The sequence below is a fragment of the Triticum aestivum genome, chromosome 1A (assembly GCF_018294505.1).
Source record: "Triticum aestivum cultivar Chinese Spring chromosome 1A, IWGSC CS RefSeq v2.1, whole genome shotgun sequence".
Taxonomy (NCBI): domain Eukaryota; kingdom Viridiplantae; phylum Streptophyta; class Magnoliopsida; order Poales; family Poaceae; genus Triticum; species Triticum aestivum.
In genome coordinates, this window is record NC_057794.1 from 597,401,325 (window position 1) to 597,413,419 (window position 12,095).

The following is a 12,095-nucleotide window of genomic DNA, read 5'->3' on the forward strand; positions in this document are numbered from 1 at the left end:
CGGGGTGGGTTGGGGAATTTGGGTTACAACAAGCAAGCAAGGGCTTTGGGCTTTGGGCTTGGGCTGCTTACTCCCTTCCCTTCGTTCCTCGCCCACCTTTTCTTTTTTGGCCCACGAATATAAAAAGCAACTCCAACAATAGAGTAATTATCTAAAATTACTTCAAATAAGCTTTGATTCGAGTTAAAATCAAATACTACTTGCTTCCCCACAACTACTCCAATGAATAAGAGAGGTGGCTTATGGGATAAGCTAGGAAGAAAATAGCTTATTTTTCAAGCCGCCAAAAGAACTAGTCGTAAATCTTACTATGCTTAGGCTTATAAAAAAGATGTCTCTTTGGGACTTCTATCCAAAGGGCTAGGGTTGCAGCTCCATTAGCCCTAGGCCTATATCCACCCCTGCTTAGGACCATCCGCTTAATGATCTATCTAAGATTAAGAAATAAGACAAGGACTAGGATGTGAGACCTCCTAGTCGGCGCTTCAATGCCGAGCAGCCAATCCATCGCTCATGCTCACCCCCCCCCCCCCCTTGCATGGGCTGGCCCAACAATGTGAGTAGCTTGGACGCTCTGCCACTTCTTTTGCTTGATTGACCGGTCGACTAGTTGAGTATCCAACGTTGGCCGTTGGCCGTTTGAAAATATAGGAATATGAAAAAAAATCATAAACTTGAAAAAAGATCTTAAATGTGAAAAGGTTCGTGGATTTGAAGAAACTTCATGAATTTTAAAAAAAGTCCATGAAGTTTGAGAAATCCTGAATTCGAAAAGGTTCGTAAATATGAAAAAGTTCATTAATTTGAAAAAAGACAAAAAGGGAAATAGTTTGCAATTTTGAAAAAAATATGCGAAATTGAAGAGGTTTGAGAATTTTAAAATTTTCCAAATTTAAAATGAAAATTTTGTTAAATTAAGTTTTTTGCATCTTTGAATTAAAAAGAAAATGAAAAATGGAAAACAAAATAAACAAATGAAATAAAACTGGTCGGAAGCTTCTAGAAGCTTATCAAAACTGGTCGATTTAGGGATGTGACACCGCGTACGGTGATGCCTGTAGCAGGGGCTTAAGGCGCCGAATAGGAATTGGCCTGAGATGCCTTGGGTGCGGTGTGCAGGAGAGACAAAAAAAAATTCCATGTGACAAGTTTATTTGTGGAAGTTAGTTTACATACTTGTGTTTCAGTTTCCTAAAATATTCTATATTAGATATATATAATATAGAACTCAGATAAGAGCATTATTACTGCTTAAACATTTTCTTTCGTGATTACAATGAGGGGAAAATGAGGTGCTCACATGTGCATCCAGCTTTTTAGCGGTTTATAGATTTATTTATAAAAACCCCAGATTGTCCACAATAGTTAAAACTAACTAATTCTTGATGGAACACATAATTGTCGCAGAAAGGAACGGAATGCAGTACATACAAAATTTGGTCAAAAAATCCCCGCCAAAATTGGTCCAAATCATGCATGCATATATACCATAAAAAACAGCAAACAATAGTGTGCGTTCAAATTTAATGAGAATTATATGTGCAAGCAAAATCATGTGTGCATGCTGAGAAGGAACATTTAGGTTATGGGTTTCGCCGCATGTCGAATAATCAATCCGCTACTTTTTGGTTCATGATCGAGGGGACTTAAGGGTTTTGTTAGGTCATCGCACGCTAGAGAAGGCTCACGAATTAGTCAGTCTATTTTTTTCATTCGTTCGAGGGGATTTTAAGGTATGAAGTTTCATAATATGGAAGTGAGGTGGGCCTTCTCTTTTCCATGTACAAGCCATCAATATAGTACAAACGGAATTAATTCTACTCCGCTATTTTTCCATTCGTTGATCGACGGGATTTAAGATGTGAAGTTCCACAATACGGGAGTCTTCTCTTTGCCATGCATCTAGCTCATAGTCCTTTTGTAACTAGTTCACGTAGCAATCTATCCATCTAGCTCATGTACTAGACTTATTTTCTTTTAAAAAATAAGGTCCTTTTCCAGCTAGCTCATATACCATCTATCCTTCGTCTAGCTTAATTCGTCCATCCTTAATCTAGCCTACTACATGTAGTTTCGCACACATATATAAATTGGTATTACTGTATGTAAAGGAGCAATGTGAGACTCTTTAAAATATTTTTGCCTTATTTCCCAGATAGTTAGTCCGGCTAAGTTGCGTGGACTGTGAAAGGCCCAGGCACCGAAACGACATGTGTTTGTAAGGCACGAGTAAAAATCCAAAAAAAAGACAAGTTAAAGGATCGAACTCACAACCTCAAAGACCTGACAAAGTGCTGCCAGCCAGCAAACAAACACATCCTGCTAACCAATGACCAACACAAATATTTAAGAATATACTATAGCCTCAGATTTAATTTTTTTGTTTTTTATATTCAAATAATAATTATTATGAATTGCCAAATATTCATTGGAAGATGAATTTTTTTTAAATCTCGAACTGTTTTAAAAAATGGGAACATTTTTATTTGAAAATTCCGTACATTTTAGGAAAAACACATTTTTTAACAGGAATATTTTTTAAATTCACAAACATTTTTTGAAAACATGAACCTTTTATAAAAACACAAACTTTTTTTGAATTTTTGAACATTTTTAGAAAACGGGAACATGTTTTGAATATTCAGAACAATATTACAAAATGTGTATTTTTTAATGCGGATATGTATTTGTGAACATTTCTCTAAAATAAGAATACTTTTCGACTTTCGAGCATTTTTTAAAATGCTATCTTTTTTTTAAATCTCGATCAATTTTGGAAAAACACATTTTTTTTAAAAAAAATGGGAATTTTTTTCAGTTTAAGAGATCCAGGGTCCTATTCCAGCTAGCTCGCATACCAATTTATCTATCCTTCATCCAACTTAATCCATCCATCCTTCATCCAGTTATTAGTACAGGTAGTTTCGAACATGTATATAAATTGGTACGACTGTATGTAAAGAAGCAATGTGGACTATTTAAAACACTTTTGCCTTGAAGTTATGAACATTTCACTAAAACAAGATTTTTTTTTTGAATTTGAAACATTTCTAACAATGCATTATTTTCAAATCAAACTATTTCAGAAAACACATTTTTTTTTGAAAATGGGATTTAAAAAAATTGAACAAATTTTGGAACGAGAACAAAAGTTTAGAGGTTCCAAACAGTTTTCAAAATGGGATTTTTTTGAAATTCTGAACACTTTTCAAAAATTATAACAACAATTGAAATTCCGAAAGTCTTTTGAAAATTTCGAATTAAAAAACCGAAATAAGAAAATTAAAGTTGGAAAATAAAAAAGGAACATGAAAGAAAAAGAGAAAGGAACAAAAATGAAAAACAGAAACAGAAAAAACAAAGAAAGGAAAATGGGCCAGCCCAATCTTAGGACCCTGTGGGAGGCTGCGACTATTTGCCAGCACATGCGGCAAATATAGTTTTCCCAGCTACGTGGGCAGGAAAATAGTGGGCTGGCTTAGCTGGGCCATAGCACGTGCGGCCCACATACAGAATTCTGGAGAACCGCTTTTGCTTTTCTAACAGACGAACACACAAGAGATCAAGTTGCCCACAAGAGATCAAGTTGTCATCTACTTCTTTTTATTTCTTGTAATATAGTGCATGAGTTTAGGAGCTCTAATGTAGAAGCTCACAATCTAGCGAAGCATGCGTTAAAGTTAGGTGCTGGTCGCCATGTATGGTTAGGCCAGGCAGGAGGTCTTACTTTCGTCCCTGTAAACATCGTGACGGGTTAAATAAAAAGCTTCGCGAGATTGCCTCAAAAAAAAAAACAGACGAACACACAAAAATTTGTTACCACCTTGGAAAATAATAATTCAGAAGTGAAAGGATGAGTTAATCGGAAAAACACACCTTGCTTTATTAGTGTATAAGAGTAGATAAGATATATATATATATACATTAACTAATTAATTCTCTATATATCTTGGCATGTTCGAAATATGTCTGTTTTTTCTTGCCATAATGAAACTAAGAATTAATCATCACGAACTATTTGATTTCAAGATGAACTGCCACCCGCGCATCGTTGATTGCAAATTAAACACAGAAATTAATTTAAATCATGTTTTGGTACCGAGACAAATATACTCCATATATACGCTAGTTGGAATACACTATAGTATGCAATATAAGGTCTGGATCTCTATATATAACTAGATGGCGCCCCACGCGTTGCTGCGGGAATTGGCTGCAATATATTTGAATGAGATTTGATTGTGTGGAATATAAATTTTTAGATTAAGAACACATGAACAAAAAAAAATATGACTTATTATATTTGATAAAATATTTATTGAATATAAGCTGAACAATAGAATGATAATTATTTTCCCATGAATGGTTGCATGTGGTGATGGGTCTTTATGATGCATGGTTGCATGTTAATGTGGGCCTTATTCCATTCATAATTATATGATGATGTGGCATGCTTGCATGTTAAGATAAATAGGTTAGTGGGGATTACTCTCTTGGCACGTTTTTTTTGCTGCCATAATGAAACCAAGAATTAATTGATCTCGGCATGAACCGCCACCCATCGCTGATTGCAAATTAAACAAAGAAATTAATTGTAGTCATGTTCTGGGATCTAGACAGATATATATACTCCATATATACGCTAGCTAGAATACACTGTAGTACGCAATATATGGTCTGGATCTCGATATATGTTGGCACGTCCAAAATACGTCTCTATTTTTTTCCTGCCATAATGAAATCAATAATTAGTTGCCGCGATAAATTTGTTCTCAAGATGAACTAGCACCGCACATCGCAGATTGCACATTAAACAAATAAATTAATTTTAATCATGTTCTGGGATGGAGACAGATGTACTGTGTATATACGCTAGCTGGAATACATTGTAGTATGCTATATACGTTATGGATCTTTATATACCTTGGCCTGTTTTTTCCTGCCATAATGAAACCAAGAATTAATTGCCACGATCTATTTGCGCATCGCTGATTGCAAATTAAACAAGGAATCAATTAATTTAAATATTGTTGTGGGATTCAACTATATACACGGCGATTGAGACAGATATACTTCATATATACGATAGTAGCTGTGATCGAGGTTGATATACTTCATATATACGCTAGTAGCTGTGATCGAGGTTGATATACTCTGCTGTAGTAAGTTCGTGAAAATACTTTGATACTCCATATATCATTTGAACACAAAAGATACGCCAGCCAGCGAAATATTTGTTTTTTCCTGGTGGAATTAGAAAGCGGTGCAAGATGGATATTTGCATGTGTGAAGCAGCACCGTTATTAATTACGAATGGACGGCGGAGATCGACCGGCCACCCCTATAAATACCCCTGTACCTTGGCCAGGTACAACCGTACAAGGCACAAACCAAAGCCCCAAGCAGCAAGCAACAGAGCAACCGTAGATTCATAGCCACTGTCATAAGCTCAAGTTTTCTCTCCATGCATGCCTAAACATGTGAAGCTAGTTCATTTGTATCCTTATGCTATTTTCGGTGAAGCATTTCATAAAGTGGTAGATTACCAATTAAGAGAGTGTACCTCTTGCAACAACAACTAGGTACTCTGATGATTGTATCTGTTCCTTCCTTAATTTGTTTCTTCTAACTTTTTTTGCATCATCGCTGGTGCACTATTTTTAATTTGGCTCAATGCATACAAGATCGAGATTGTTAGAGGCGATGCCTAAACCGCGCACTGCCAATATATGTTGCATTGGTTGTTGTTGCCTATGAAACGTGTGCTGATCTTCCCGATGATTTGTAATCGATTAGTTGCAACTAAAATGCACAAACTTGCAGTGTGATTTACTGATCATTAAAATTATGGTTCTCATGTCGATTATTCTTGTAACACTCTCCTTGAAAAAAGTATTAGCTAGGTGTGTATCAGATATAATTAATCTCCTTATTAATTCTGTTTGCAGTTACTTTAGCTAGCTGATCATGGCATCATCCCTCAAGGCACTGCTTGTTGAGGATACTGCGGTTGACAGCATGGTTCTCTCCTTCATGCTACGCAGATTTCACTGTGAGGTCATCCTGGCTAAGAATGGGAAAGAAGCTGTTGATATGTTCCTTGAGGGTAACAAGTTTGACATTGTTGTGTGTGATAAGGACATGCCCATAATGACCGGTCCTGAGGTATCTACTTGAGTTAATTTACGGTTTCTTTCTTTTACTTTTTTGCTTGAACATAACATACATTGGATGGTCACCTCATCGACACTTGTACATGTTACTCCATATAGGCAATCATGAAGATCCGTGCTATGGGAGCCACCGATGTGAAGATCGTCGGGGTGTCCGCTGATGATAACGCCATGGAGGCGTTCATGAGTGCCGGTGCTGATGAATTTGTGCCCAAACCAATGAGGATTGAGGTTCAGGAGGTCATCAGCAAGAAGAATAATTAGTGACGCTTGCTCGATCCAGCCATGGAGGAATAAATTAAGCTAGCTCATATACTATGAATGTTATTTTTTGCAAGGGATATACCATGAATGTTTGATAGCTTTAATTTGCTTTGCATTATATTATTGTCGTGTTGTCATTTTAGTTTCAAGGTCATGTTAAAGGCCGGGGTTGATAAGCAAAAATGAACAAGCAGAGGGGCTACCAGTAATGAGATAGTTGAAATCAATGTAATGTGTAACCTTTTGAATTTAATCTATTACTTCTCGCTAATTTGTGCTTCAGGGTGTGCGCCATGTGCAAGTGTTCCAGAGGCAAGTTATTTGACACACAATTAATTTGATAATTGTTTCACGGATTGGATTTCTCTTGTTAGCATGGTACGTCTAACTAACGCCACCTGTGAAGCTAAGCATACCGCATGCGTGCACGTAATTTCTTTCTAGAAACATGAAATGAGCCATGCATATATATATATTTCAACTGATCCAAAAGTCTTTGCCTTCTCGAGCTTCCATCTGGCATACGCCTCATGCTCCTCCAAGTCTATCTGCTCTCTCTCAAGTTGTAACTTGTTGGTCACCCTCTCCCGGCTCCAATCTATCCTCTCTTTTTCACATCCAAGAAGAGCTTGTACATCTCCTCCTCCTTCTCCTCCATGATGGCAGACACTTTGCTCGACACAACGTCACGCAAGACCCTGCTTTTATCCCACTTGTTTCCCATCACTTGGTGGTCCCTCTTTGGCACGGTGGCTTGTCCCTCCTCTCCTCCACCTTCCTCATCTTCGTCATCCAATCCAATGGATTGGTGGGAGCTTGAGCCATTGTTTTTTCTTCAACTTTTTGCTGTCGTTCTTGAGGTCATAGATGAATTTTTGCCAGTTTGGTTTCCCATTCAATTTCAACCAACAATGGCACATAGTGAATGACTTCCCCTTGATTTGTTGGTACAAAACCTCATCTAGCAAACAAGAATCACTCATGAGAATGCAGCAAAAAAAGCTAGCATAATGATGTTAAAACGAAGCAAGTCACCTTACACGACTCTTGATTCCAATGCCACTTTGTTTCCGGCTAACCACGGAAGAATAGTGGCCGCAAAACTTGTTCACACTCTCTTGGATGATCGACCATCTATGTTGGAGAGAGGTCTCATTGCAGGTGGTATGGTTAGGGATCGACTCCACATATTCCTCGTGTTGATGGTAATCTTGTGAATCTTTCCCCAATACTTATTTCCCTTTTGCTTGGTCCCATATATAGGGTGTTCATACTTGTGGCCAACCAAGCTTCACACAACAAAACATCTCATGAATTGAGAACGTCACACGTATTCCTTGAACATCTTTTTTTGTTTAGAGTGGTTGGCGTTTGCCTGACATCATACATAGAAGAGGTATCACCCAAGTCATAATGCATATGATATTGACCGTCATTGATCATGTATGTCATGATAACCTCCTAAAATGGTCATGATCACAAATAAACTAACACTACTAGAGAAAAAGCCTAGCAGCAGCGCGGGTTTTAGGCCTATCAGTAGCGCTGGGCGATGCGCTACTGATAAGGCGCTACAGCTAACGTATAGCAGTAGCGTGCCTCCGACCACGCTACTGCTAAATCGACTTAGTAGTAGCGACTTCCCAGAGGAGCGCTACTGGTAATTAGTAGTAGCGCTTCTCCCTGCCCGCGTTACAACTATTATTTCGTATTTTATTTCTTTTTTATTTCATGTTGTATTTGTACACCTTTACACAAGTTTTCATACAACAGGAATTTAGAAATTGTTTTTACATCATAATGAGTTATTACATCACGGGGTGAAAGAACCATGGACTAGTTTCAAGTGGATGGACATCCACTTGAAACTAATCTGCGATTCTTTCACCCGATGATATAATAAATATCATCATCATCATCATCATATCATTAACAACTTATCATCATAATACATCATTGTCATATAACACCTCCTCAAGATCATCGTTTTCATCAATGAGACATCACATAGCAAATTGGTCACTAGGCGTAATCACAAGTACTCCTCATCATCAACTCTAACACATTGTATCACATAATAAACATATTGTACCTCATAGGACCTAGTACATTCTCTTAGGACCTACTGTAAGTGCATCTAGTGCCACCCCTAGTTGGTTTTGGAGTATTGACGACAAACCTAGTTGAGGGACTAATGTGTTTGTGAGAATTGCAGGATAACACAGGTAGAAGTCCCTCATTGATTCGGTTTTACTACCAGAGATGACCCCTAAAAATGTATGAAGACATTGAAGTCAAAGGTGGTATATGAAGATATTCACATTGAAGACTATGACAAGAGAAGACACGATATGAAGCCTATGGAGCTCGAAGACTTAGATCTTTCGTAGTTCTTTTTCTTTTATGTTGAGTCATAGGAACCACCGTACTGTTAAGTGGGGTCCAGGAGAACCAGTCAGAATGACTGAAGTGATGCCTAAACCAAAAACCTATGTCTTCGAGTGAAGACAATGAGAGCGAATCTTGTCCAGAGTCGGACAAGTCAGCTTTGCTTGTAGCCCAAGTAAAGTTGCCATGAGAGTTTGAAATCTGACCGTTGAGACACGTGTCAGTTCCTTAGTGACCCAGGGTCATTTTAGACAAATCAGGTCGGGTTGCCAAGTGGCTATAAATAGCCCACCCCCTACAATCATAAACGGTTGGCTGCTCAGATTGAGAGTACGACTTTTGTCGTTTGAGAGCAACCCACCTCGAAGCCTTCGAGAGAGAATTCCTTGCGAGGATAAAGCCCTAACCACCAGAGCCAGAGAGAATTGGGCATCACTAAAGTCTTCTTGTCTGTGTGATCTGAAGACTTATTACACTTGAGGACTGTGCATCCTCCAGACGGTTAGGCGTCGCGTTCAGAGCATCCAAGAGACATTGTGGATTGCCAGTGAACGAAGTCTGTAAAGGTTTGGGAGTCTACCTTGAAGACTTACCAGAGTGATTGGGCGAGGACTATGTGACCTTAGCTCAAGGAGAATACGGTGAGGACTTGGTGTCCTGAGCTGTGTGTTCAGGACTGGGTGTCCGGGACCGTGTGTCCTAAGATTTAAATACCTAGCCGCTCCAACCAGACGTACAGTTGTCACAGCAACTGGAACTGGTCCAACACATCATTGTCTTCAACTAGTCACTGGTTTCATCTTCACTTCCTTTTACTTACTGATTACTCATTGTGAAGTCATTGCATGACTGTTCTATCTTTTGTCTTCACAACGTGAGTGTATGATCTGTTTGGCTTCATAACATCTTCCTACCTGATCCTTATTACACTGCAGCTATTTGTCACTGTGCTTTCACTCTGTTGATACTTGACCATGGCTTGCCTAGTGTAGTCTACCTTCCGCTGCATAGTAATAGGCATATCTCTGCTGTTTGTCTTCATAACTTCCACGTTTTGAAGACTTTCATAAAAATCGCCTATTCACCCCCCCTCTAGTCGATATAACGCACTTTCAATTGGTATCAGAGCAAGGTGCTCCCTTGTTCTGTGTGATTCGATTTAACCACCTGGAGTTTTAGCTATGTTGACTGCAGGGATAATTAAAGTCTCCGCTGCGTGCCCCGTCTTCGATGGAACTGAATATCCCTACTGGAAGAATAAGATGCGTATGCATCTTGAAGCCATTGACGTCGACCTATGGTATGTCGTCGAGAACGGCGTTCCCAAGGCTGGAGAAGGTGTCACTGCTGCTGATGTCAAGAAATTCGTTCAACTGGACTCTACTGCCAAGAACATCATCTGTGGTCATCTGACCAAAGGACAGTATGGCCATGTGAGTGCCTTGAAGACATCCAAGCTGGTCTGGGACTGGCTCTCCAAGGTCAATGAAGGCATCTCAACCCAGAGAGATCAGAGAATCAGTGTCCTTCGCAACCTCTTCAACCGCTTCAAGCGAAATGACAATGAGAATGTCCAGCACACATTTGACCGACTCACTGACATCACAAATGAGCTTCAAGCCCTCGGTGCCACTGAGATTACCAAACACGAAGTCGTCAAGACGCTGCTGAGATCACTTGATAGTTTGTTTGACATCCTGGCCCTGATGATCCAAGAACGTCCTGATTTCAAGACACTTGATCCGTCTGACATACTTGAGAGGCTCAACACACATGAGTTTCAGCTTTTGGAGAAAAGAGATATCTACGGTCCAAACTATGGGCGAACTCGTGCCTTGAAGGCAAAAGCTGTCTCCTCATCTGAAGAAGAATCTGATAGCAGTTCTGATGATCCTGAAGACATTGGAAGGGAACTTGCTATGCTTGTCAAGAAGTTCCAAAAATTCACGAAGAAGAAAGGTTTCAGAAAGTCTTCCCGATCAAGTTCAAGGAATGATGAAGCTCCTGCTCATGACTACAAGAAGAAAACATGTCACAAGTGCAAGAAACTTGGCCACTTCATCTCTGAGTGTCCACAGTGGGACAATGAGAACAAAAAGAAGAAGAAGAGCAAGGAATATGATTCTGACGATAAGAAGAAGAAGAAGAAATACTCAAAGTCTTCTTCCAAGTCTTCCTCAAAGTCTTCATCACACAAGAAGAGCTCATCTGGCAAGGCACGTGCATTTGTTGGCAAGGAAATGGATTCAGAAGAGGAGTCTGCTTCTGAGGAGGCGGAGGTGGAGTCTGAAGAGGAATCCGACTCAGGCGTCGCAAGTTTGGCTACATCATACGTTGCCAAGTCCATCTTCAACACTGAAGACAATGACTTCATCACCGACACCGATGCAAATGACAAGGACTGCTCCGCTTCCACCTACTGCTTCATGGCACGCGGTGCCAAGGTAAACACACACACTACTCACTATCAAACATCTAGTGACGATGACTCTGATTGTGTTTCAAAACCTAGCTACAAAACACTTGCTAAAATTGCAACTGAACAACAAAAAGCTATGGAACATATTCAAAAACTGTTAGACAGAAGCGATGATCTATTGGGTGCTGAAATGACTCGATCTGAATCCTTAATTGAAGACATGAAAAATCTTCACGTTAAGTATCAGGAACTTGAAAATCGTCATGAAACTCTCTCAACAACTCATGAAAAGCTTTCTATGATTATCTTCAAAGGAAGCAAGATCTTGAGAAATTGAGAGCGGTTCATGAAGATCTTCAAACGGAAAACGAGTCACTTCGGGCCAAATAGATCAGTCCCGCTCAGGAAGGATTTGAACCACCATGTCTTAAATGCATTGAGCGTGATAATGCTACTTCTGTTGCTGAATGTTCTACTGCTACTGCTGTTGCAATATCTTCAACTATTGATGCGGTAACTAACCTCTCTATTGAGGATACCACCGCTATTGCTGAAGAGAATGCTAGGTTGAAGACATTGCTTGAAACAGGGATGTACAAAAGCCTTAAAGGGCATCAGACGCTATGTGATGTCCTGAAAAAGCAGATTCTGAACCGAAACCCTAGGAAAGAGGGTGTAGGGTTCGTAAGGAAAATGAATGCAGATGGCTCTTACTGGAAACCTGAGCAGTACCCCAAAACCATGTGGGTTGCTGCAAAGGAACCTTCAGCAGATCCATCCAATCTAACTGGCTTCACTTGTGCTAACCCCATTACCATTGATGAATCCTTTGATGCAAACTATATACTGTT

At 39.4% G+C, this 12,095-nt stretch overlaps 1 protein-coding gene across 1 annotated transcript; it reads left to right on the forward strand.

The window, feature by feature from the left end:
• Window positions 1-5,967: 5,967 nt before the first annotated feature.
• Window positions 5,968-6,437, forward strand: LOC123183691 (two-component response regulator ORR42). The gene is made up of 2 exons (XM_044596282.1): window positions 5,968-6,165; window positions 6,273-6,437. Exons 1-2 carry the CDS (start codon window positions 5,968-5,970, stop codon window positions 6,435-6,437), a joined length of 363 nt encoding a protein of 120 aa, XP_044452217.1.
• Window positions 6,438-12,095: the final 5,658 nt, after the last annotated feature.